Source organism: Chenopodium album, chromosome 16 (assembly GCF_948465745.1).
Source record: "Chenopodium album chromosome 16, dcCheAlbu1.1, whole genome shotgun sequence".
Lineage (NCBI taxonomy): Eukaryota > Viridiplantae > Streptophyta > Magnoliopsida > Caryophyllales > Amaranthaceae > Chenopodium > Chenopodium album.
Genome location: NC_137849.1, coordinates 42,799,455 through 42,827,308, shown reverse-complemented (window position 1 = coordinate 42,827,308; position 27,854 = coordinate 42,799,455). Strand labels below are relative to the sequence as shown.

Sequence of the window (27,854 nt, the reverse complement as noted above, 5' to 3'; positions counted from 1 at the left end):
CTGAACAGAGTATAATTTCATGTAGCCCTGTATCAATAACTACGCAGTGTTTTTATTGAAAAATAAGAAAAGAAGAAAGAAAAATTGATGAAATATAAGGTATGGACTCTGGTGTGGTTTACTCTTGGCTTGAGGCAAATTATGACCATCGTATAGCAGAAGCAGCAAAGTACTTGAACTTAAGAAAAAGTACTAGAGCCAGAGGAGGTCTTACATCAGCCTAGATGGTCACAAGTCTCGCAACCTTAAATTATTACGAGCTGAGACAATAAAAAATTCAAAAGGACTAAAGAACCAAAATAAAGCACAATCAGCAATAAATAAAAAGAGAAAAAAAAAATGATAAACACAAAAATGGCTTTTCTATTATGAGAGAATGAATTGTCTGTCTGTACAAAGTTTTGGGTTAGCTTAACGCTGCTGCTATAGAAGGGAATTGACCAAGCTAATGCTACGATCCTATATCAATGATTTACGTCATCTTGCTGACTAAATATGTGACACATTTTTCTTTTTCTCTGTAACAATATGTCGATATACAGTTTCATTTAACTGATTTCAGCTGAAACTCAGCATAATATACGTAGTTTGGAGGTTTACAAGGAAATGCAATGCATGAATCTGAGGCTGCCTTTCGCCAGTGCTCAGCATGAAAGAACAAGGCGAGATAGTTGGCTTCTGCCACATCCTTGCAGTCATTGTATACTGGAAGTTATTGCTAGAGCTGTTCGTATGATCCTTTTGCAAGTACACAAGTTCCACTTAAAAAGAAAATTATGAGTACCAGAGCAGCAATTTTTCCAGGGACAGGCACTCCTAAATGTTATTGATACGGTCCTGCAGAAGAAACAAGCCTTTTTTCTCGTTAAACCTATTGTTGCATTATTACTTAATATGCAGCTGTAATTTACTGACAAGTACACAAGTAACAAAGCTTGGTTATAAACCCAAAAATTAATTGTCAAAAAAACAATTAAATTTAATGTTATGCTGTGAACTGTTTAAAACATAATAGTGCAGTGCAGACTAAACGATTTAAGAGAAGCTATAGTATCTCAAGTAAGATGAGCATACCTTAAACAAACTATCACAATAGATGCTGCTTCAAGACGGTCTATCCAGCTACTGAAGATTTTGATTTTATATTCCGGGGCAGGCCACCCCTTCTTTGTTGAGGGTTTTCTATAGAATACACAAGAAGATTTCCCTCTTTTGTGCCAGCCAAAAAGCATTCTTCAGGAGTAACTGTGAGTGACGTTATAACCTTACCTATCCCAGGATATTTTTTCACAACTTCCAGGGAGTTCATAGAGCGTAAAACTATTTGTCCTTGATCACCTGCGCAAACCAAGAAATTGCCACAAGCACTGAGTTTTATACAGCTGAGGCGCCCATATGACTCCAAACTTGCAATGTGTTTTCCATTAATTGAGTAAAGGTGCAGGCTTAGATCATCATCAGAATATAGCACAATCCGTCCATGCCGTGATACAACAAGCTTTGTCAATGCACTGCCAGATGGATGATGAAGAGACCGTACATATCGTCCCTCTCGTAGGGTATGAAAAACACATGTTCCATCCTTCGACCCACTGATAACTATGTCAAGCTCCATGCTAACATATAAGCATGTAATTATATCATCATGTCCACAAAGAATATGAAAAGGGGTCTCGGAAATGACATAATCTTTACGGACGATGTCACTTTGACTGCTGCGAACTCTCTTGTCCACTGTTCTAGAACGACAGACCTCCCACACCATTATTGTAGTGTCATAGCTCCCAGTAGCAAGTATACTTCCTTCAGAGGACACTGCATCAAAACAAGTAGCATGTATGACAATACTTCAGAAATTGCTTTTCTTATATAATTGTCCTATAAATGAATCGATAATATTTCAATTCACACAGTATTTACTATTTAGCTGTTCAGAAGATAAAAATTGATGTAATTGAATATGCAGTTTCCACAGCTCAACAAACAATTTCTAAATAAACAATGAAGTTTTAACAACTGGATCATGGAGTTGCAACCAAATGTCGTGAAAGGAGAGGAAACAAGATATAAAATCTAGCTACAAAATGAGTATGATATATACCTGCAACACTGCTAACCACATCTTTATGACATCTAATGCTCTGAACCACTCTTCCATCAGATAGAGATACAAGCTGAAAACTATTGTCCCAGTTGCCACAGGATACTAAAAAATTCTCTGAAGGTGTTTGCAAAGTAGCAAAGCATTGGGCTCCAAGTTTAGCAGTTTCAGCCAAAGAACTTCCAATATTACGAGGAGGGAGGACATCAGAACCAATCTCAAAGAATGGATCCTACACAAAGTTTTATAACTTTGTCAAATTACTGCAGAAAATAATTATCAGAATGCTTTAGAATTTAAATTGTTGATAGTCATCAAACCTGTGATCCAGAAAATGTGAAATTGCCACCAGACTGCAGTTGGGTTGTCAACCACGTCTTAACAGACATTGTAAGGCCCTGATTAACTAGGATGACATTAGAGTCAAATACATTTACATACAATAGCGCTGATGGAGAATGACTGAAGCTAGAAACAATTGATGTCAAATTTATAGAACCAGGAGCAAAACGTAAAGGTTGAGCAATTGGAATTGGTGGTCCTCTTCTTGGATGCTTCTTCCGAAAAATCTGGATTGGAGTTTGTCCAAAGTTAGCAATTTGATCTTCAATAGCTGATCTTTGCAATTCATCTTCCATTATTTCAAGATCAACAGCACCTTCATAAGTTAAATAGTAAAAGATATTTGCCGCCTGCAACATCCAAGAAGATAAAGCTGAACTTAAAACAACCAAAAATAAACAATTAATAAATGTCAACCAGTTTAATGAACCGTTTCAACTCTCTCCATAAGAGGGTCCTGTGAGGGGAGGCAATGATTAACATTATTATACCTCTACAGCAGGCTTCCCTCTCTGCTTGTAACCAAATATTAGGTCAATCCACAGATGTAGATTTGAGCTAACAAATTCACTTTCTAAAGCCTCCCGATTTCTGTAAATAAATTCTTCTGCCGATCCCTGAAACAAATGAAGCATACAATTGTTTTTAGATGCCAGAACACGCAATTAAGCTTATTTGAACTCTACAAGTTACAAAAATTAGAACCTTGGCCCACGGGGGAAGGCAAACATCACCAATGGGTTCACCATCCTGTTTAACACCCAGATGGTAGGAATTTGAATTAACAAGAAACTCTGGCATGTAAAAGAACTCAGGAACTAGTTCTTTTACATCACTTGTATTAGACAAGCAGTTGCGGAATGTGCCTTCAATGCTCTGGAATAGACGATCTGCGTGGTCAAATTTACCTCCCTGAACAAGAATTTGTGTAAGCACAAATCTGAATGTGGTCGGGAAAAAAAAAAAAAAAAAAAAAAAAAAAGCCCAAGCAGGATGATTAAAACACAAGACTTAAGAAGTTGAACCAAAAATCTAGATGTTAATATATGCATAGCAAATTGATTGGACCAAAAATTGACACAGATAACCAAAACTCCACTCTTCCACAGTCCACATACCTGTAGATTTCGATGCAAGGCAGTGAATGGCTCAAGCCTAATAAGGTAATAGAGCACACTCCCCATGCTGGAATAATGAGAACCATAATAGAAACTGCAACAAAAGAATTTTTTTTCCCATGTTAGCTATTAATCTAATCCACATTGCTATATTTCCCTTTGCCCTTTGGGGGAGCAATATATCATCAAAATTTATTGTTTGAACAACCACAGATTATACCTGGGAATATCAGGATCAGAGAAATTTTGGTATCTATCCTCAAAAACCTGCAGAGATATCAAGTAGGAAATAAGGATCAACACATGCAAGTCAATATTATTTACTATCTAACTAGATATGAGATCCACAAACCTCAAATCTTTTGGGATCCAGTGCTCCCACAGGTTTTGATAGGTCCCTAAAAGTTGAGGACTTGTTGTAGTCAAGTGTCTCTGAAGTATAATCAGCCAATACCCATGGAAAGACAGGATATTGCGTCAAGTCATTATAAGACCTTCCAGCAAGCGTGTTAAGAATCATAAGGTATTCAAAGTTGGTTATTTCCCTCTTCCTCCAGCTTTCCCTAGCAGTTTCAGCCATCTCTTGAGCCAAACGTCTATCAACAAAGGAGATAACCCCAGTGCGGTCCTTAGCACTTCCCTTGGGAAACAGTAACTCATTTCTGGTGGCAACTATTAGGCTTCCAACATCTTTCGCCATCTTCTGTGAAGAAAAATTGAAAAAAACTGGAGCAACAGAATTGCTGAAGAAAATCTCAACTGCAGTGTATTGAAGCAGATAACGAGTCCAGTGCACTGATTTTATCTACAGTCAGAAATTAAAACAATTGTAAAAACAGTATAGCAGCACACAGACAAATTTAACAAGGCAAAGATACAAGTTAATATACCTTGGAGACTTCCCACCTCCAATGCCTTTTGATGCCTTTCATCTGCTTCTCCAAAGTATCAATAGCTTTATGCTTCTCAGAAACCATATTGGCATCTGTTGGAATTTTCAGAAATTTCAGTTTCTCAGCTTCGTTGGACTGATCAGTTGTCTCCGATTCAGAATTTTTGAAAGAATCAAAAGTTCTAAAAACTGTGGACCCTGCAGTGCCTTCCACCAGATATTCACTAAAGAAATGTAAGACATTTTTTAAGACCGCCAAGTGTCCAGCTAACTTTCTCTTTGGAGTAACCATGATGCAGGGTACAGTCATAAGAGCCTGCAATAAAACAAGAGGCAGATGAGAATACAGTGTATATATTTAAATTATCAGAACTTTCATGTCCCAATTACCTGCCCACTATCTGTCTCAAAAGTAGGTGAAGATGACTCTTTTCTTTCATGAACTGCATCCTTCTGTTCACCATCCTTCAACAGCTCAGAAAATTGGCCATCTGAAATTTCCTCAGAATTCATTCCCTGAGAGTCATTAGATTCATTATCACTTTCACTGGCTTCAGGGTTCACCTCATCAGTGATTCTGCGAATTCCTTTCAGCAATAAGCGTTTCATTTGCTCTGGAATAGGAACACCAGCACCAGAATTGTTTTCACAAGGTACAACTGCTGCTTCATTTTCTGAAGCATTGGACGAAGGGTAACATAATTTCTCATCAAAATGATAATTCTGTCTCAACTTCAGTCTACGGCGCCATGCATCTTCTGTCTTATCAAGTTTCCAATGTCTTGCAACACAATTTGGAAACGGATTAGCGGACCATGGCCCTCGTTCATCGATCAAATATCGAAAAACATGCATCCATTTATCCTGATCAAATTAGAAGAATTAAAAAAAAAAATTTAAAAAAAAAAAAAAAGGTAGCAGAATAGCAATGCAACTACAAATCTACAATACACTATCGAAGCGACACAATATGCATCAATACTTAAACAACATGAAAAGAAGTGTGCATACAGCAACAACTTGTTGCTCCTCATCACAAGCAAGTTGGAATGCAGCTCTCCTACTTTCGTCCAAAGCAAGTATTCCTCTTAAAGTGCTTTGCAACTCATCTTCAAATGCCTTTTTCTGGCCAGAATCTGTAAGTGTGTTCTCATCAATCCTAGTCTGCAAGTCAACCAGCTGCCTCATGCGATCTGCCTTTAAATCTTTTATGAATTTTGCCTCATCAGAAGCCTGAGAAAATAAAAAAGTAAAAATTACTTCACGTGTTACAAAATACATAAGTACATAACGGCAAAGTCACAGGAACAACAACAACAACAACAACAACAACAATAATAATAATAATAATCTCCTATTTTCTGTTTTCTTTTGCTATCACATTATCACTGAATAATTATGAGACTTGACCTTTAGAATTTTATATAAGCATGCCTTTGCAATTAGGAGAAAAGAGAATATTTATTAAAAAATCTATAAGGGAAAAGGCATATCACAACACATAACGACAGAGAAAAAGGAGGTAAACAACTAAGAATGGCTTTTATACAAATAATAATCTCCTTTTCACTTTTTTCCCCTATCACATTGAAAAAAGTATGGAACTTCTCCCTTAAAATTTATATAAGCATGCCTTTGCAGTTGAGAGAAATAATAAATATTTTATTAACAAATTTACAAAGGAAAAGGCATATCACATACGCCAAGTTCATAAAACCAGGTAGGCAACTGAAGCCTATCAAAAGTTTGCCTATCCTTTTGTTTTGTACAAGATAGAAATAACCCATTTCAGCATGAAACCACTAGTAACTCTAAAACGCAGCACTAAAAGTCTGGTTCCCAGATCCAAAGAACAATTAATCTTTCTTGGCCAAATGTACTAAAGAAAAACATACAGCAGTTGTTCTTAATTCAAAAATTTCAACCAGCTAAATTTAAGCATCTCTCCAAAAGTTAGATGCTTTCAATGAACCTTCTGTCTAGAATTTAACATCACTAGTTCTACCCCTGCATAAATAACATGCATAAAAGCAACTTTAAGATTGATTAAGGCAATGCATAATTAACATGAGACCTACCGCAATAAGTACTCTATCTTTCTGAATCAAATTGTGCACAGCACCCATTTCTGCAGTTGTAGTGCCACGATCTGAAGACTCATTACCACTATTTATGCTAGTAGCAAGCAATGATTTCCCACCATTGACAGTTTCCCTGATCAAATGAGATATAACATGAAAACGATTGCCATCATCAAGCATCCCATATTGATACCTGACAGCCAGCAAAGACCTGCTCAAATAAAAGCAAGATGTCATAAATGTCCAACAATGCATCACATGGAGGACGAAGTACTCAAGATGCAACATAAATTTACCATATGAATAGCTGTAACCGGTTTCTGCTTTGCTCATCATCAGGCAGGAAAAGAGATGGCAAAAGTGGAATCACTTGCTGGACTCCTCGAGATGCTCTTTGCAGTGATGCTCTGCAAAGATATAAGATAACCAAGCGGAAAACTACCCTTGGACACTTCTCCCCTCTTAATAGCATAGCTTTGTCAACATTTTTACTTGATTTTCCTCCAAGTGCATTCCCAAGTCCTCCAGACACAACAACTGCAGCCATTTCAGCTGCAGGGATATTCAATGATTCAACCAAGCCACGTGCTCTTTGCCCCAGGGAGGGCCCAGAAAAAGAAGTTGATTTAGGCATAGTCTTGCCAAGTCCCTTTCCATTCATCTCACTAATAACAACCCAAAGACAGTCATATAAGCTCCACCAGTTGTCATCAGCTATTACATCTTCATTGGCAGTAGGCAGCTTGTTTGCTGATGGATTTCTAAGGAGGAAATTATGCATACACTGTCAGCTTACTAGAAATAAAATGACATATTGCTTAGATGAGGATGTGAAACCACAAATGTTATATCTGCTGATAGATCAGTTTATATATCTTCCTCATTTACAGTCAACAACTAGTCTTAAGAATGAAGCAATTGAATTTGGAGCACTAAAGTCTCGGTAGTAGATGAAAATAACTGCCATCTAAAAACATGAAACACAATATGCTAGGTGAAGTATATGGATTTACATGAGCATGAGGCATTGATCATAAGGAATGGAGAAGGAAGATTTTTGCGGATGACTATACGGAATAATCATTTTTGGTTCACGTAGCCGACCCCACTTATGGGATTAAGGCTTTAGTTGATTGATTGATTGATTGATTATGCTAGGTGAAAGAAGAAATTATACACACTGACTACATATGAAGCTAACCAATTTCTACAGTGCAAACTGTGCAACCACTTTGGGACAACTATATATATCTAGAGTGCAAGTTGTGCAACCAACAGGAAAGAAAAGAGCTCCAACTTGCATAAATCTAAAGGAAAAAGAGTAAAAATGACATGCAAAGCCTTCTTTAGCTTGAAACACCTCTGTATCTTAGGGGAGAAGAAGGTCAACAAAACAAATTAAAATAATAGTAAAAGAGAGATGCTTCATGTGATCTCCAGTTACATAGTCATATAGCATTTTAATAACAAAGAGGAACAGATAGGTTTAAACATAAAAATAAGATAGATGGGGAGCAAGACTATAAAATTAAGTAAAACTAACATAATTTTATATGACTAAAAATAGCACCACACCAATATCAGTCTAAAAGATCAAGTTATTTTCAAAAAAAAAAAAAAAAAAAAAATGTAAAAAAATTATAAAATATAAGACACCAATTCAATTTACCTAGACATCCTTTCAATAGATTCTCCTTGCAACACATGATGAAGAGCAGCACCCAGGTCTGTGAAACCCTCTACATCAAGTTGATCTGGAGAAAACTCTGTGCTTGTTGCCGGAAACTGTAAGAAACAATTCATAAATCACTAACTTTTTCGGATTTCGGCAACAAAATCACACTAACCAGAAAATAGATTGCTGAATATATTATGATAACAAAAAAGGTCAGTTGCTAAGTGGCTAAGCGCTAACCAATAGGAAAGCACTTGATGAGCCTTTAAAATAGAAGTGTCCAACCTTCATACTTAATATTTCATTTGAAGGATGACAAAAGGTAGGTATAGAACAAAAGAATTATACTTCATACATATAGCAGACCAAACTCAAGAAGATAGATGAGATGCTTTGCATCATTTAGTTGTGCAATAGAAACAACACCTCTGGAATATATGTTTAACTAATTTCAGATGTGCAAGTCCCAAGACTCTCAACAAAGTTTATATCTGCTATCACTTCTTTCAAACAATACATCTTGACAGCCTCACTAACTAATAGCTTTCAACTCAGAGAATACATCATATGACATAGATGCAGACATAATTTATTAAATAATAAATACAAGTAGTAGCTTCAGATAGACTGCATACCGGAAGCTTATGATCAATCTCAGATAGAAGCAACTCATCAATCAGTTTCATGAAATACAAGGTATTATCACGACAAGGCTGAGATGCCAAAACATTTTCCTCATGAGAGAATTCAATCAACTTCTGCAATAAATCCTCGAATATATCCCGAAGCAAGTAGTGGTATGAGACGCCAGCCTGCTAGACATTGAACTTATCAAGATCATGAATGACAACTTAAAAGTAACCCAATTGATAAGACTGGTGGATTATATTTACCCCATAAGTATTATTTTTATAAAAATAAAAAAAAAAAAATTAAAAAAATAAATAAAAAAAATAAAAAATTGCTATAGGAAATATTAAAAAGCAGGGAGACAAACAAGCCTAATATTCTGCTAACGTAATCTCTTCATCTCTCCTAATACATATAAAAACATGAGGCATCAAGGCAACATTACTTATTTAAATCAAGGTCACTTTGTTGTGTAAAGACCATTTTGTTAGAAATTCTCAACTTGTTCCTCAAAAAGCTGTTCCATAATAATGCGCTCTAAAAACACGACATGAAATTTCTTAGACTATTATTCATGGCATTAGCGGCATGTACTGTTATCAAATCTATATCTACAAAATCCTGAACTCTTGTCACTATAAATATATAGAGTGAACTTTACTCTACAATATTAGCAAGGTCCTGTAATTTGCATATTCAAACATATATTTCAATTCTCAACAACAATGAAATGCAAAGAGGTTCCAATTCATCAACACTGGTGGTGATGGCTAAATATTAGATACAGCGTATTACATTTGCAGGATACTGCGTCAGAACACTGCAACAATTACCACAATTGCAATTGCTAAAGAGAGAGGCAAAGCCATGAGGGTGTACAGTTCCCTAATGAAAATAGTCCTTTATAAGAAAAAACACTAGATCACATTCCCAATATCACTTAGAATATTAATTTCAGTATTCACAAAGATGTGAGGAAAGTAAAAAATAACCTATAAGAATTATTTATAAGTGGAGAAAAGAATTGAACTCATATAAAGTGAACGTAAAGTTCGGACATCAATTGAAACATACAAGAATGGAAAGGAGGGCAATCACTCCAACTCAAAGGGAGTCTTATTTACAGTGATTCACTTATTATTAAGGACACTTTAAACCCACTTAGTATTCCATGATAATGCATGATATCATTTTTTTTTTTTTTTTTTAAATAACCAAAAAAAAAAAAAGGCTAATAGGATTATCATGAGCCCCTTTTAAATAATTAAAACTGTAAGTTATGATGCACTTCTTGCACCTGAAGTGCCTCACTCCCAAGGAAATAAGGGTCCAAGACTCCCCCCATCCCCGAGTGGGTATTCAAGGGGAAAAGTAAGGAGCGTTAAGCTTTTAATGGGTTTGGATTGTTGTTATCCAAGAAGCTGCAATGAGAAATATTTTTGATTGACTAGATTAATGATTTTTAGGGTTCATTACTTCATTGAGAGAGTTTAACTTCTAATTTCAAAACTTAAATTTATTTTTTTTTTCTATAGCTCGTTACATAGCCGAATAGTATGGATTGGATCTGCATTGATTACCAAAAAATAAAAAAATAAAAAAAAGAACACACACACACATTCATAATTCAATGAAGATAAGAAGAAACTGAGGAGGAAGAAAAAGGGGGAAAGTGGGGAAAAAAATTAAGCTTAATCTAATTCAAGAAATTTGATGCTTTTCATACATTTCTAATTGAAACGATAATATTGAAGAGCAAGAAAAGACTGACAAATAAGAGTTAGATTATTGATGGAAAAGAGAAACAGAGGAGGGGGGGGGGGGGGGGGGGGGGGGGCAAGAAGAAGTGGCCTGTAGAAGGAAATATTGAATGAACTGATAGCAAACTATGAAATGATAGTAATTATATCCCCTCTAGTTTAAAGTTTACATGAAGGCTCTGTGGAAAGCATTTGTAGTACAAAAATAAAGTTATGCATTCTGAAAATTTTCATCACCAGAAAAATTAAATCACATGCACATACGAGTGATTTAGACATTTTACGACTAGTACCTAAATTATATTGATCCACGCAGTTGCTGAATTTCTTTAATAGCAGAGATTAGGCAATGGGAAAGGTTAAGTAACTCATTTGGTTGTTTGCCCTCTTATATTACAAGACCAGAAGTACAGTATATATTACCATTGAAATGTTAACAAAGTACAAAGAGTTAAGAACCACCTTTTCAAAATGCATGAGTATGAAATTCACTGTCTCCTCCAAATGTTGCCAGCCACCTTTCTCAGAAAACAAATAGTAGCAAAGAACAACACAAAACAGTGTTCTCACAGAATTAAGTTCAATAATCTCGCTTTCACTTTGACCAACTGAATCCAGTTTATAATGCTTCACTACATCAAGCTCCATCGCAGCTGTCAGCCAGGCAGTCCATCCATACTCCTACATAGGCAGCCACAACATTAGATGATATAAGATACAAAAATGGCAAAAGATAAAAGCACATAAATAAGTACCATAAGTGATTCTATGTTCGACGGACTTGAATCAAGAAGATCAAGAAGATCTGTAATTATTTTGACTCTGGCCAATACATCTTTGCACTCTGACAGAAATTTGAAAATGAGAGCCAAAACCTGAGGAACAAAGAACTGAGAACTATTGCCCTTGCTTTTTTGACGTTCAGCAAGAGTTTGCTTCTGTACAACCTACAAATCCATACCATAGAAAACAGTCAGCATGAAGCAAGAAATCGATATTATTAATTACCAAAAACCAGAAAAGTATATCACCATATATTCACCTGCTTTGGGCTGGCACCACCAAGGAGTACATCAAACAAAGTGGCACATAAATGTTCTGTTAAAGGAAAACTGAATAATCTTTCAGAAATGGCCAAAACAGTGGGCTGTATTCTCGAATTGGTTCTCCTATTGATTTCTGAGAGAGATTTAGACCTTCCAACCGCAATGTTGAAAATTTTTAGTCCTTTCTTTTCAGATGGAATGCCAACCAAAAGCCTGCCTATGAATTGCAAGCTAAGCAATCTGATCGGCTCATATGCTCTGATAAAAGGGAAAAAACATTCACTAAACGAAATTATTTTCTAAAAACAAATGAAATCTCAGAAGATCTGCAATAATCATACCTCTGCAGAAGATTTATGAATACATGACATCCACCAATGGAGTTCACCTGTTCAACAAATGGTGCCATAAGAGATTTCTGAGAGATAGCCCGAATAACCATGTGGAGAACATCCTCAACACATGCCATGTCCTGACTTATCTCAAAAAAGGCAACAAGTGCTCTGATATCCGATTCATCAATACATTGCCTGCAAAAAATGGTGAAAGTAAAACAACAATCTTAGACACATCAAGACAGATGATATGTGGAACCAGCTTGAGGGGGAAAAAAAAAAAAAAAAAAAAAAGGAATCAATTACAGAACTTGGCGCAAACAAAGAATTAAACAACCTCTTCTTCTACAGCCAAGCCACAGCCCACCCCAACCAAAAGAGAAAAACGATTAGTTAAAAAATACAATAACACAAGCATGTGTCACCCAAAGAGCACTCTCCTGTAATAAAATTGCCAATCATATCTAACCAACATAATGGAACAAGAAAGACGTTCTCCGACCTAAGACTCATTTCACCGAGGCTGAGCAAAAGAAGACGGATTTTCTGTATTTCTTCTTTACTGGGTCTCTCTCCAGCAGTTTTCTTTGTTAGAGGACGCAAAAGAGGTCTCCATCCACCAGAAGATCGGCATTTTGCATTATCCCAATAAAACTGGCGTATTATATCCAGGACTCGTGGTAGCCTGCACAGACTCTTTAGCAGTCTTGGATCATTATCAAACTGCTGGATCAAAAACATATATAGTTCTCGCTGAACTTTGTAAACGGTAAACACCCACACGAGAGGATTAAGAAATATCGCAGATATAGCATCTTTTATAAGAAGCTCCGACAAGCCTGGATCAAAAACCAAAGAGTGTCAACTTGTCTGAATAAAAATCAGCACTAACTTAAGGGGAGAAAGGAAATGATGTCCATACCACAATTTGCAATAACATTGAACAGATGTTTCAAAGCTGAAAGCGTTTCCAAATTCAGTTGCTCAGGTGGAACTGATTGCAACAGAAACCCCAGAATTGAACATCCGGAAACAAGATGCATTTGTTGTTGATTTGCTACATTTTCATCTAGGACAGAAGCTATAAGCTCAATAACTTCTGCTGTGAGACGCTCTTTTGTGATAGGTATAAGCAATGGATTTCTGTTGTCAGTTTGCTCTTCATTCTCATAATAGTGAGATTGAGTAAAAAGAGGAAAGAACACAGATATGCCTCCAACACAGTAAATAATCTCTTGTAGCAATCGCCGAGAACAAAGCTGTGTCCCTGCCAGTACTGTTGCTTCAAATGGATTTACGACTGCATACTCCATGAGGGGTGCAACATTGTACAACACTCTTTTGTTACTTGCCTGTAATATTCAGCCTAGATGTGATCAGAGCTGTGTTATCAGATAATAGCAACTTTTGGAGCAGAACATAAAGATAGAAGAGAACCTGAGCATTAAGTCCAAAAATTATTTTGGGAGCAAGACCATCTTTAGTATCAAAGATCCCACCTGGCAAGGGACTATCAGATGACGGTGCAAACTCATTGTCAAGAAATGAGTACATGTAGCTTGGACCCAAGGAAAAGATACCCATAACTTGCTCTGAGGTGATGGCATCATTGAACAAATAAACTGGGCCTATCTGACCAAGAAATGGTGAAATATCTTTGATGGAGTACGAAGCATTTTCCTCATCACCGAAAGGAAGAAATATCTTGGTGCCAATTGCACATTTTGTCAACGGATCATTAACTTTAGGATATCTGGAGAGTTACAAAAAGAATATAGAGTATGTCTTAATTCTTTGACAATATTCTAATTCTTTGGTAAGCACTCTCAAAGCCAAAAAATCTAGTAAAAAAGAAAAAAAGAGAAAAGTGCACCTGCATCTTTCGGATGATACAATATTGCCATCCAGATAACACTTTAAAAGGCTACCCCCAGAAAATGCTCTACCAATGCTATGGGTTATGCAAAGATAATGCCATTTCTTCCTAGCAAGATTGACATGAAACGAAACTCCGTGTCTCTTCTGGTTAATAGACTGCAAAGGACAAGGGAAAACCAAGCAATTAGACGTGCAATCGCAACCACCAAACACCCACATGCTTATAAATTCATATGCAAATGGAAGAAGTTCTACAAAAGATGCATATAGAAAATAAAAACAGAGTGATAAATTGATCAGCAAATTACCTCGTAAACTAGCTTATCCTTGGAAATTAGAGAAAAGCACCCTCTTCCGTTTTCGGTTAGGAAAGAAAAGAGTCCCATTGTTCCACATCTAGGAAAATTTTCTACCCTAAGCCAACATGAGAAAGTAAAACCCCTGTTTAGAGGCCACTGCAGAGGAGTTCTGAGTATGATTCCCTGCCCAATTATAATATTTAAAAGTGTCAGGTTCCAACTTCAAGGTCAAAGTGAAAAAAATAGCATTCATAGCTTTAAAAAAGTAGATACATTTAACACCCCAACCCCACACTTCTTGTTGAAAAAAAAAATATTAGCTTGTAGAACACAAAAGAGAACAATATAAGCAGATAATTGCAAGTCTTTTGAAAAGCTGGATGCAGGCCAGATCGGGGGGCATGCCTGCCCATAACAGGTGTGGTTACTTCAATTAGGAGTATGAGGAGAATTTGGAGATTTACATGTGGGCTCGATTTGGCGCTATTGCTTCTTTAACCATGCTAATCCTCATGTAGGTGGTCTTTAGATTTTAGGAAATTTTTTATGTTTAATACTTTTTTGCCTTCAATTTCCCTCGTTTGGGACTAGAATGCAAAAGATCAGCATATAGTGACCTATAAATCAACAGAAACTGACTAATTGATGAGACTATAGCAAACTTACCGAATCATCTCCAACGAGGTCAAAAAAGGCAGTCGGCCCTTTCTCATTCAACATTGCCAAAATGCAATTCATAAGCAACGAGCAGTATTGTTGCCGCTTCCCAACTTTTTCACTTCTTAGAAGCATAAAAATTTTGCGAATGTCTCTCCCTGATATACTATGACCACCAATTACTTGAATCAGCTGAGCGATTCTCAATATGACATTATCGTTGTCTTCTTTTGAGAACCAATCAAGAAGAAAGTTGAGCATCCCTGCACTCACACAGGAAGCTCGATTGGATATAGAATCCCTAAGTAGCTGCAGAAAGATATTAAGCCCCGCTTGCTGCACAGAATCACTGCTCTGCCAATGATAAGCCAACCGTCAGAAACACAAAGCCATGGAAGCAACCCCCCCCCCCCCCCCCTCTCCTCATTAAAAACAAAAATATGGTCAGGAGAAGACAAACTGATGGAGATTGATGAACTCAAAACCAATTAGTTTATAGGGAGAGAACAGTATTTTGTAACTCCAGATTTAAAAACCAAAAACCATACTCTTTAATTACCCCCCCCCCCCCCCACACACACACACACACAAACAAATAAAAAAAAAAAATAAATAGCAACTGCTTCAGTTGCAGATGAAATACCAACCTCTTGTAAGATACTTAGGTAAAGAATTATTGCATCTTCATTCTGCACAATAGATATAGAAAAAGAATTACATAAGCATAATGCAGAAGAAATCAGAAGTTAAACATCAAAAACCTGATTTATGTACATCCCTGTACATAAGGGACAATCATAATACAATTGCTATTCAAATGAAAGTTCAAAAGTGTTCATCAATAGGACAGTAAAAGGATAAGAATGAGTACTTTTATTGAAGGATTCCCTTTCACATCAAATTTGCCATCCACAAGCATGTCAAGCAGTGAATTTAAAAGGCACTCACTAGCCTGGCTGTGGCAATACTCCAGCAACAAACTTTGCAAAGTCTGATAACCCTTCCCTACAAGATTTCTGAACGAGGCCTGAAAGACAAAATATGTACAGAAAATATAACAGCACAAACAGAAACACCAAGACTTTTGGTAAGTGGATTTAATTAGACATTCAGAAGACATAAAGGTAGTAAGTCCAGAGTATATCAAATCATACACTGCTGCAATGTTGCTCGATTAGAAGATCAGAACTACCAGAACAAATCTAATAAAATTATTTGGCAGAGTACAATTATGATGGAAACCCTGCCAAGTGATAGGAGGAATAGTTTTGAACCTATTTGATCCCTACATTTATAATTTAATAGGGAATGAGAAGAATCTATGACCTAAATACTTTAATTGCATAAAGTCCAACAAGAACATAACACAATGAAAGCATAGGAAAAGAAAAGCATTGGGGGGGGGGGGGGGGGGGGTGGAAGCCAAGTGGTTTATTTTCTATGACCAACTTAAATCTTTGGCTAGCTGGAAGAGGTTCATACCTTTGATATGTCATTATTGGAAAGAAGACTAGTCAGTGTTTGGAGAACATCAAGGACCAATTTCTCCGCATTCATAGAATCAACAACTCCATTGAGTAAGGAGACAACGTGAATAAAGCATTCACCATTACGAAACAATTCCTGATAATACTGAAAGCATACAGTTTTGCAAAAATAAGACATCAAACAAATCATAAAATCAAGGTTAATAAAGACAGGAGACATCTAAGGTAGAACAGAATTGAGACCAAAAATAGAGTTACAGAACATGGTGCAAAAGGAGAAAGAAAAAAGGAGTGCTATAGACGAATACCTCTTGATCCATCAACATCATCGCTCTCATGCCAGCCAAAAGCTCAATTGACACTTCTGCAAAATCTTTTTCCTTTTCTGTTACCTGGGTAAAAGTTTCCAGGTACCTAGAACACAACTGCAACTTTGCTGATTGATCATCCTTAGAACTAGGAGCAGCCTGCCCATCCAAAATCCAAGCCCCGACATAGTAACAAATAAGCCATCAGGAAAAAATTGCCTCAAGGGGAAACATAGAAAAGAAACAAAGTAAAAGAACCACCTTCATCAGCTCAAGAATATAACCAAGCATGAGATTTCTTAGATCTTTATCCCAGAACAAATCAAACAAACAACCAATGCACTCTGCATCATGTAGCACCAAAGTTTTTGCATCATCAGCTACACAAAAGTAGGTGTTGAAGAGCTCCACAGTTGCTCCCATGCTCTTATCCAAATTGAGCAATGCTGCAGGAATATCTGGTCTGTGACAACTCTCAAGTGGGATATCCTCAAGTTTGGTCAATTTTTCACTAGGGGTTGAATCATTAGACCTAAATTCTTGAGCTTGAATGCAAGCAACTCTAAGCACTCGGGACATCCCCTTAAGCTCCTTGAAAGAAGCAAGCGTTTTTTCCCGTGCATGTTGCAATATTTGAAGTAGACTTTTACAAAGCACCGTTGCAATCTCTGGATTGCGAGCAGAACGCTCAAGTGCATCTAATAAAGCTGAACACTCTGGCTGCCATACAAGAGAAAAAGAAAGTCAGCATGCAGTGGGAAATGGACCTTTATAATGAACAAAGTTTTGCAAGACTCCATGATCCAACTTCAAAAAAAACTTAAACTGGATTAAGAAGAGAGCAGAAATTGCCATTATTTGAATAAGATCGCAAATGTAACTGAGTATGGCACAAAGATGAATTCAATATCCAGTAGCACCTTTTGTACACGGGTGACACCCCCTTTGTATCTTTCTACTATCAATTATAAAATCTAATTAAAATCATCTCACATACACCATGGCTAAAATCAAAGCATCACAAGAAATGGAACCATACCTCATCAAACTTTTCAAACTTAAATCCTTTTTAGAAATTGGCAAAAAACTTATGTATAATTTCTTTGTAACAACTTTCAGATTACGTCTGCTTTGAAAAATGATGTTTTTACTACAGGCCAGGTTGAATGATAGTTAATTAACTAAGTGTAAACAGGCAAAAACTAACTAACCAAATTGTGTGTAGTCTCCTTAAGAGTTGCAGCAAACTCAGCAAATGAGATGACTTCCATTTGGAGACTTTCTGCTTTAAGAACCAGCACTTCATTATCATTGCCAATAGTGACAGACGATAAGCAGGAACCTTTGGTTGCTGAGCAATCAACTTCAAAATCTTCCAAAGCTGCTCCAAAAAAGTTCTCAGATAAGACAAGTTCCCATATTCGTTCTGCCCGAAACACTTCTAGCAATGTCGGTAAGGAACTCAAAAACTGCCTTAACGCATGCAGAGCTTGATGCTGTAAGATACACACGAACATTCTACAGAAACCAGCAAAAAAAATATCACTGAGTTCTGATAATAATAATTGACAACACCTCCATTCCAGAATCCAGGAGGAAAAAAAAAGTATGAATGCTGACCAAAATGATCCAATATTAACCTTAAAAAAGCAGGCAATTCATCTTGATTTGAGAAAGCCTTGATGCAAGGAAAGACAATCAGAAGAACTCTTAATAACCATCTTACTGAAAGTTCAGAAAACAATGAAGAAACTGGCACATTATGTCGGCCAGTTGATCCATTAATACTTTCAGACATAGTATCTTCAAAAGCAACCATAAAAGAGCAGAAACTCTGGCTCAATGTAAAAGCATAATGTTGCCAATATTTTATGAATTCCCCAGCAAGAGATACTGTTGAAGACTCTTTATTCCAAACTTTCTCTTCACTGTCATGCTCTGATGTCGTGGATAAACATTCCAGATTACTTTGTACAGAAATCTCCTTCCTCCGTAGCTCAAAATTTTGAAGTGCAAAAGCAGGAATGCAGAAGCTGTTTGCAAAGTTATGCACTCTTCCATTCTCACACAAGAATTGCATGTTATTAACATTCCCATATCTAGGCATCCGTTAAGGAAACAACCGAGTACTGACGCTTACTAAATATTGAAAATATTCCAGATGACTAGAGAAACTAATATTAGAAAACAGTAATTAAGTATACAGCCGTAAACAACAATCAATAAACTTGTTACAGTTAATATTATAAAGCCAAAAGGCGTACTTTAAGGATATATATAATTCATAGATATCACTATTTAAACTAGTACATGATATTGTAGCACAATAGTTTAATATAACCTGTTCAATATGTATTTATAAACATTAACTTATTGCATTGTATGTAGGTAGAGCCTTAGAGGGAAAAGTTGAAATGTATGAAGGATACACTGCCTCTCTCAGAACCTCTAAAGATAGCACATGAAGTTGAAATAAGGCAAGCAGAATGTTTTCATACCTGCAAAACAATTCACAGTAATTAAAAAGCAGCTAAAAGGCTGATAAACCGAAACACTTAAATTACAAAGCAGCACAACATCTAGTACAATTAATAAGATCATAACCAAATTTAAGGTAGGCCTCTCAATCAAAAGCTTATTGATATAGATTTGCACCAGCTGAAGAAGACCTATTATGGAAAGGAAAAAAACTAGTAAAATTGTTAAAACATTCTTATTCAGACAAACTAAGAGGTCACAGGACTCATTTATATCAGAAAGATTACAAGTTTTTTCACATTGAGTATCGAGGTATGCAACTGATTAAAAGTATCTACCTCTCCCTGAAATTTGGAAAGAATTGGGTTTCCTTACATGCATCATTTTCAAAGCCCGGATGCAGCAATAGCTTCTATATCTGCTATTTCACAAAAAGCATATAACTAATTCCTCATAATTCCCGTCAGAGGCTTTATCTAAACAGTAAACACCTTTTACTCCAAACACGAGCATATTAAATACACAAACCAAAAGCCAAAATTTAATGACTCCTATGTATAAGTTGCTAAGTATATATTAACCAAAATGAAAGAGAAGAGAATAAAGGCCAAAAAGAAGACACCCTTTTATTATACCTATTGGCTGCCTGCGATGCCAATGCATTGCTAGATGGAAGTCCAAGCCCATCCAACAAAACTTCAAGTCCTCCGATGCTTCTAAAATGATTCTGAGCACGAGAGTTTTCAGATAAGGCTGAATGTAGAGCCCTCAATGTCAAATATTGAAGTGACAGATTTGTCCACTGTTCTTTTATGCTCAATCTTCTCATGACACGAAGCAACTCTGAAACAAGATTAACTGCATGTTATACAATGAACTTTCATACAAGAAACACAAGCTTATTTTAATAATCGCAGAAAAAAAAAATTATATTAACAGCTGAAAAAAGGGATTACAAACAATGAGGTCAAGCTGTCTTCTGAACATGAAGATAAAGATTGCAGATAAAGCCAATTTCTCTCCTCAACAGATTTACTCTTGAAAGATCCAGCCCCCTTAGCCCATAATGATACTAATTAGGTAACCTTATCCCACAATATTAGAAGACGTAGAAATTTATGAGAAGACCCCTGGAGCTTCGCCCTATATACACACTACATGATTGCCATGAAAGCACGTCACCATAACACTTCTCCTTACCGTTACCAAACCCCTAAAACAACACACTAATGACAGCAACAGTAAACAATAAAAAACATGGAAAAAAAAAAGACAAAATAATAAAAATTAGCAAACCACTACAGAAAATAATAGAGCTCGATAAGAGATCATCCGCAATTTAAAAGTAACACAAAGATCACTGATTGAATAGTCAAGGTCTCAAAAAAAAAAAAAAAACACAAGTGCATTGCAAACAAGCATTATTTGACCATTAATCTAAATAAATTAGTCCTTTTTTCTACATAGAAATTGAATTCACAAATGGATTATAGACAAAGCTGAGATAATCCACTCCGAGCCATAAGAGATTTCATTGAGATAGCTAGAATGAGGTGTGTCGACCAAAAGTGGACAGAGGTGATAAATTTCTTCACTATTTTGCCCATTTACTTGGTTAGACATAAATGATAGACTCTACTTGAAAGTCAGATTTCTTTGTTGGAGAGAGTGGCTTCTTTTAGCTTCACCTTGGACATAGCTCTCTGAGCTACAAAATATTAAATGTAACTTCCTTTTTCATGTTTTTATCAACTCCAAGCATGTGACATTGTGGTAAATTCTATTTGATTCCTTCACTGTAAAGGACTCTAACAAACTTCTTCATTCAATAACAAACTTTTCTCCTAGATAAACAAGACTATTACATACCCAGCCAATGTTGTCCAAGATTTGAGAGCCAAAGGACTCATTGCCAAATACATTGTTTTTCCTATTTCTACTCATAAAGAATATAAATGCACATAGAATAGACACTACCTGTAATTGACTCATCCCTAATCTCATGTACATCAGCAGATACAACTACGGTCCATTTTCTATATAGCAGAACCCTTACAATATTTGAGCCACCATGGCCTAGTTTGCTACACTTGACATATAAAAACAAAAAAATGCATGGTACAAGCTCAAATTATGATGTATGTTAAAAAAAAGGAAAGAATATGCCTACCTTACCTACTAACCAATTAAGACCACCAGCCTCCATCACTGACACTATAGCTGTCTTCTTCCATGGATACAACTTTCCACGCTGAACTTTAAATGTGGCAGAAGGATCTGTCAATGATGCACCACCACTTGGTAATGAAAACGTAATACTGCTGTAAATATTAGCCATCTCATAAGCATCTGAATTCAAGTCAATGAAGCTGCAAAGGATTGACACCACATGTACAAGTAACTTTTGCAACAACTCAAATATATTCAGAGCATGATCAGACAAAGCTTCATCTCCAGCAAGAGCTCCAGCAATCGCCTTTAGTTGGACAACAGCCGCTAAAAAAAGAGTTCAATGACTAAATATGTCAGAGAAGATACACAGCAAAAAAAAGAAAGTCTCCTTTTAAAGTTAAGAATACGACAGAATAGAATAAAACTACAGCTACTGAAAAAACACTCAATGCTACATGTCACAAGCATCTACTGAAAAACCAAGAGCTTGGGATTTCAAATTTATAGCGGTCAAGTCGAAAATACTTGTTATGAATATTGGCTCATTACTTAAACTTTAATACCATTTTAAACATACAACATCTGGACCACAACAATCCAGATCACATTCAAATTTTAAGGATATGTTACCCTTTTACAGTATTATTAGTTTTTAAATGTTTCTTTTAACTTATGAAAACAACAGGTAGTAATAATGCCGGTCAGATCAAGGAACATTTCAAGTAAAATATGTGACACAATAGTACTACCCAGGCTCAATGGATCAGCAAATGAGAATCCTTCATCTGACGATCAGTAATGAGCTGTTTAGAATTAAGATGGGCTTATTCCCAAGCTGAAAGTGAGATGCATGATATCACCCAAAACTCAAACTCAACCCAGCACAGACCTAAATATGACCCATTTTGACCATTAATTATACATAGTATTTTGTAACTTTGTTGTAGCTACCATAATATTAATATACAACCCAAAACCAAATACAAAACTCATTTGAATTACCAGCACTGCACAAAGCACATGTTCACAACCACCTTAATAAATTATGTCAATACCACAAATACAACCAAATATGGGCTAGTACCCAAAACAGATTACCCACAATTCAAAAATAGTCTATGAGCTCATTTATAAACCCAAGTTTATAGAGTATTTTAAGGTTATAGTTCTAGAAGCTTGCTTAGCTGGAATTCATTTTATTTCTGAGAAATTAAACTCAATGTGTTATTGTAGAGCATTTCAAAATAAATGCATCAGCGCAATAAATTATGAAAAGCGCCACGATAACAAACATTAAAAACTCCTGTTACAATTTCCAGTACCTTTTATTAAAGCAACAAGTTTTTGTATCCCACCATAATAGCCTAAAATTCTGCAGTTATGAACTGAACGGACTACAATCACCAATGCTTCTAGGGCAGGTATCCCTTCTGTAGAAATCTTCAGGCTTGTGGAGACAGTAAGTGGATCATACGTAGACTTTGAAAACCCGGTATCCACTGCATTCGTAGACAAAAGGCAAAATTGATATTTTTTAAGATCATTTATTGACCAAGTTGCCGGATAACTAGAGACAAAAGAGATATAATATTAATAAAGACAATGAAGAATAATGAAATCACTATAGATTTCACCAATGACAAGATCTTGGTAATTCTAGATGTATGAAGCCTTACCCAAACCAGAAATAAAAGAAAGAAGACTGATAATATAGTCTATCTATGTGTACCTTTTAATACAATAATCTCCACATATAATATACACAGAGCTTAACAATTCAAGTATACCTTTAATCAAGAAATCCAAATCATAAAAGTCTAATTCACCATCTAGTAAGACATGTATTCCAATATGATTAGTCCATATTTATTAAACATAAACAAGTACCTTGAGACACTTACAGGTGAAAACCAACACATGACTCTCGAAACAAACACTACTCTCCCATTGAACAAAGTTAACCGGTAGGGACATAGTAAATTAAAGATTGAGAAGTGTAAACCAACATTGGTGAACATCACTGAACAAGAAAGCATTATGCTTCAGCATAGTGTATATTAGTCTATCTTCCCTCTTCATTGCCAGAAATAAAGATACATGACTGCGTAATCAGCAACAGTGGAAGTTGCATCAATTTCATATCGTCATTAAGTTAGCAGCCATAAACAACATAATCAATTGACTGATTATATACTTTTCAACTACCTATTCTGTGAAGTTAAAACTACAACCATGAATATTGAGGGTGTAGTAAGTAGGTTATCAAATACAAAGTATTATCAGAAGCAGCAACTTTTTATTGAAACCAAATGAAAGAGAGGAAAAGAAAAGGAATATCAACTTACATTCGGTGACTATAGAAGTCATTTGCATTATTTCATCAATTAGAGTTATTATAAATTCAGTTGGGTGTCCAGAAAAGCAACCAACAGATGTGTCACCAGACTGAAAGGATTGCTCCACGTCTGAGACAGTTGACGATGTACTATCTGTACATTCTCCAGTGATGATAGGCTCCCAATTGTTGTGCACGTCTACAAACTGCTTAAGGAAAACACGAAACAGCTTTCTCTTTTCCACCTAGTTTGAGGAATACTATAAATATTAGCATTTTAGAAGAAAAACAAGGAACAATGACTTGCATAGTAAACATGGAACAATACTGGATATTGTCAAATTATTTTTAAAGATCAGCTCCAGAGTAAAATTCTAGGTTAATGTAAAGCTCAATCCAAGGGAAAAGGAAAGATAAATGTATAAAGAACTGAGCATGTCTTAGAGCTTCCTTAATCAGAGCACAGGATAGCACTTGAATGCAGCAGGCTTACTCATAAACTCATAATCCACCACAGCCCCCCCCCCCCCCCCCCCCAACCCCCAAAATAAAATAAAATAAGATAAAAAAGAGAGAGAAAAACATTTATATCAATATAAGACTGTATAAAGCAGTAGGAATGCTCAAGAGAAAATTAATTCAATTGATAACCATGTGATGTGCTGTAACAAGTGCATTATGGATCAAGCATCGTGGTTTCAAATTTTTCTTGGTGCACTTTTCTTTCTACTCATAATAATTGCTCCTAAACTAGGCCTATGTTTAGCTCAAAAATAAATAGATAAATAAGCCACTGTCAGTCAAGACAATGAATAAGTTTTCCACAGGCTTATTTTCCCCCTCTTTATAAGATAAAAAGATACTACCAGCCACATTCTTTTTTCATTAATCAAATTTTACTTGATACATAAACTGTCTGATTTGCTCGTTTTAGTTCTTACATACTTGCATTTTCTTTGAGCCAAAATAAGGCCAAACTTTGTTAGTGATTAATGGATGAACAAGTCTAAAAGACATCAAAGAATAAAACAGAGATCTTGACAATCACAACAAACGTGCATTTCATCACGTCAACACACACACTCTCTGCTACCACTAACTGGGAAAGTGGTTTGATTATCCAAATGCATCAACTAAGCTTGATTATCAATCATGCCGCACATCAGCTCAGCAAATACATGATAAGAGTAGCACCCCTGGAAGTTGCTGCCAATAATAGGAGTAAGGAGAAATTCAAGCACACTTACCTTATCAGCAGCCTTTTCGTATTTCTCCCATAGACCTTTTAGAATTGACTCATTGCCAACCTCACTAAAATAGGATACAGCAGAGAAAAGTAAGATAACATATCATGTCTCTTAATTTAATCAAGCTTAAAGAAAACATAAAAGGACACAACCTAAGGATCATTTATAAATAGCTGCCTTTGGCCAGTGAACATTAAGAAGCCTACTAATAGGATAACATATTCCTAATTTTTCAAGTAACAACAATAGAATGATAGATCAAGTAATCAGTGCTAAAATAGCTGCAACTTTCTACGAATCAAAAGCAAGAAAACGATTGAAGAAAACATACAAAAGCTAAAGTGGTTAAAGAATCACAAATGACAAGACTAATTCCACCAAGTACAAACTCTAGTTTAGTCTGACAAAAGTTGTTACAGAGGAGCTTAGATGCAAGGCGCAGAAAATGATTGACTCTGTAGCTCTAGGAATTCTTACTAATGCATGCCCTAGCCCCTACAGCATAGGAGACATGCTTATAAGCACGTGATCAAACTGCTTTAATCCTACTATTCTTAGTTATTATAGGATATTGCATTATGGTTCAATTTATTCACTTTTATACAGTTCTAAGAGTCTCTAGTAAACATTATTTCACCTATGGATTACAGCGACTAAATTAATGTCCCACTTCAGCGCTCTTTACTTCTTGGTTGCTATGAATTGATATGTCAGTCCTTGCAAATGCAGGGATAGGGCACAAAGGCCTCCAAGCAGTTGAGTGGAGTAAAACTGCACAATTCATACCCAGCTTAGGCTTTTAGGCTTAGGCAGATCCCCGTCGTTATAAAATTCACTAAGCTTTAGCCATACTCATAAATACAATGGCCCATGACTTTTTTTTTTTTTTGCCTAAGGAAAGTGGTAGACAATAGGCATGTATAGTTTGCCGCATATATATTCCTCAAGTACAAATTCACTTTTCACTGATTTTGATTTAATTTCTCTCATTTGCTAGTCAAAGGCTCCTCCCAGGCTCCCACACCAAAGTTAGACTAAAAGACTGAAACAGAAAAACCAGAAGCAATTCATGATAGGTTGCCAATAAAGCCAAAAAATCCTATTTAAACTTGTGCTAAATGGAAAACTTTGAAGAAATTTTCATCACCGTATGTTACTTCTAAAGTTCTAGAATACTAGTGAAACACATTACACAATTCTTCAATTGCTCAATCACAGAAAAAAACGGAAGCAGATCATAATACATTGCCAATAAAACCAAAATATCCTACTTAAACTCAACTAAATGGAAAACTTTACAGAAATCCAAATCAATGTCTGTTACTTCTAAAGTTCTAGAATACAAGTGAAACACATTACACAATTCTTCAATTGCTCAATCATTCGTTTCATCAAACACATATTAACCTTAAATTTCACATCATCTAATACAAAAACAGTAAAAACATAAGCTCCAAGCAAAACAAAGAACAAAGCAAAGTACCTGAAGCAAACATTATGAGCGGGAAGAGTAAAACGCTCGGTTTGCAAACCCGAGGCAGACTCCGAGTTATTGCCACCTGACGAACCCCGAATGAGGTTCGCCACACCCTTCACAAGGTGCATCCTGACCTCCACAAACAACTATCACTCTTTATAACTCACAAAACCAATTACACCTACACAACTGCTCATTGTTCACCATTTTCTTACCACTGAGTTCAATTTTTCTACAGCAAACAAAAATTCCAGTTACAACAACATCAAAAACACTCCCTAAATCAGATTTTCGCAATTAGTATAAAAATTGATCAAATCAAATTATACGCTAACAAATATTAGTAGAATTATCACAGATTAAACAATAATAACAACTATAAACAAAAATCAATTGCTCAAATTAGAGGATAAAGTAAGGAATATGAAATGAATTATACGTAATAACTAAGATTAAAAATGTTGCAAACCTGAAAATTAATTGAAAATTTGGATGATCTGAGATTTTTAGGAAGATCTGAAGTGATTATGATGCTTGCTTTTTTGTTCTTTGAAGCTTCAATGGCGTCAGTGAAGAATCGAGGAGAGAGAAAGATGATGAACAGAAATGATTTTTATTTTTTTCTTTACTTTTTTATTTTTTTGGTCAGGAAATGAAAGGGAAAGCTGAAAATTGTGATCTGGGTTTTTGTGTTGGATCGTGTTCGAGATTGGTAAGGCGGCAATCCTAATTGTACGTCAGTTGACTACATAATTGCCTCGTAATAAGCCACAATGGTCTTAACTCCTGATTCGTAAAGATGACATTAGATCGGATTGGGCCGTGAGTCCGTGACACAAAATAGTACTCCGTATGGTTTTGTGTTGCTTGTGCAGTTGTGCATGCTAAGACATGAGTTGGTGCTATGCTATTTTTTTTTTAAATGTTAAAGTATAGCATGCCACGCTATAACATATATTTTTTTGGACGTGTTGAAAACTTTTGTATGTCACATGGGCCTCGCATAGTTGCACAAGGCATGGTCTATTGCCATCTTTACTCTTGAACATCATTTTTTTTGTTTTTTTTCTTATTACACAATTGAACCACCAAACTGGTCATATAATTTATGTTAGAGTCGTCTTAAAATGTATTCTAAATATATTAGTTTTTTACAATAAAATTGGAGATTGTAAATAGACTAAAGGTGTAACTATTTTGTAAAGAAAGAAGTAAATCTGTAATCTGTATATGCTAATGTTACTACGTATTAGTAGCATACTTAACAAACAAAGCTTGGTCTACTGGTTAAGGTTTACATCTCCCAACCTTGAGGTTGTGGGATCAAACCCCATTAAAGGCACTGCGGGGTGAGAATTCTCTTATCCTTCCACCCACTCCCAAAGTAACTAGCCCGCAAATCTAAACGGGAGGATTTGTGAGATTGTGAGAGGTTCTAGCTCGATAGGACACTTCTCTTTACCAACAAAAAATAAATAAATAAATAGTAGCATACTTACCCTACAAAGGAGAGGAAATACAATTGATCCAGACTTT

At 35.9% G+C, this 27,854-nt stretch overlaps 2 protein-coding genes across 5 annotated transcripts in view; one reads left to right on the top strand and one right to left on the bottom strand.

Moving 5' to 3' along the window:
• The window catches only part of LOC145586580 (NADPH--cytochrome P450 reductase-like), a 184,763-nt gene that overhangs the window by 61,179 nt on the left and 95,730 nt on the right, over positions 1-27,854 (top strand). The window lies entirely within an intron of this gene.
• On the bottom strand, positions 346-27,020 carry LOC145586579 (BEACH domain-containing protein B-like). 4 transcript variants are annotated; one of them, XM_081643449.1, is made up of 41 exons: positions 26,788-27,020; positions 26,325-26,550; positions 24,842-24,905; positions 23,605-23,839; positions 22,582-22,758; positions 21,263-21,583; positions 19,723-19,930; positions 19,039-19,107; positions 18,250-18,708; positions 17,821-18,127; positions 16,871-17,329; positions 16,610-16,768; positions 16,297-16,446; positions 15,686-15,841; positions 15,462-15,503; positions 14,824-15,168; positions 14,167-14,340; positions 13,854-14,014; positions 13,418-13,733; positions 12,903-13,332; positions 12,483-12,819; positions 11,987-12,175; positions 11,642-11,903; positions 11,355-11,546; positions 11,062-11,280; positions 8,845-9,024; positions 8,204-8,319; positions 6,831-7,295; positions 6,532-6,745; positions 5,465-5,686; positions 4,844-5,317; positions 4,452-4,769; positions 3,914-4,366; positions 3,782-3,828; positions 3,562-3,655; positions 3,149-3,355; positions 2,935-3,060; positions 2,422-2,793; positions 2,102-2,333; positions 1,075-1,815; positions 346-837 (listed from the first exon to the last, which is right to left on the bottom strand). In XM_081643449.1, exons 2-40 carry the CDS (start codon positions 26,444-26,446, stop codon positions 1,115-1,117), a joined length of 9,774 nt encoding a protein of 3,257 aa, XP_081499575.1. In that variant the 5' UTR covers positions 26,447-26,550; positions 26,788-27,020; the 3' UTR covers positions 346-837; positions 1,075-1,114. The 4 variants fall into 4 exon arrangements, with proteins under 4 accessions (XP_081499575.1, XP_081499576.1, XP_081499577.1 ...); XM_081643450.1 differs by having other exon boundaries at positions 8,845-9,021; XM_081643451.1 differs by lacking the exons at positions 22,582-22,758; positions 23,605-23,839; positions 24,842-24,905; positions 26,325-26,550; positions 26,788-27,020 and having other exon boundaries at positions 21,258-21,371.

Excerpts from the sequence above, each read along its gene's own strand:
- LOC145586579 (XM_081643449.1), bottom strand. The coding sequence starts at position 26,446 with ATGCACCTTGTGAAGGGTGTGGCGAACCTCATTCGGGGTTCGTCAGGT. Across the intron at positions 3,829-3,913 it reads TGGATCCCAAAAGATTTGAG|GTTTTTGAGGATAGATACCA; the intron begins GTTTGTGGATCT and ends ATATCTCTGCAG. Across the intron at positions 3,061-3,148 it reads GCCTTCCCCCGTGGGCCAAG|GGATCGGCAGAAGAATTTAT; the intron begins GTTCTAATTTTT and ends CATTTGTTTCAG.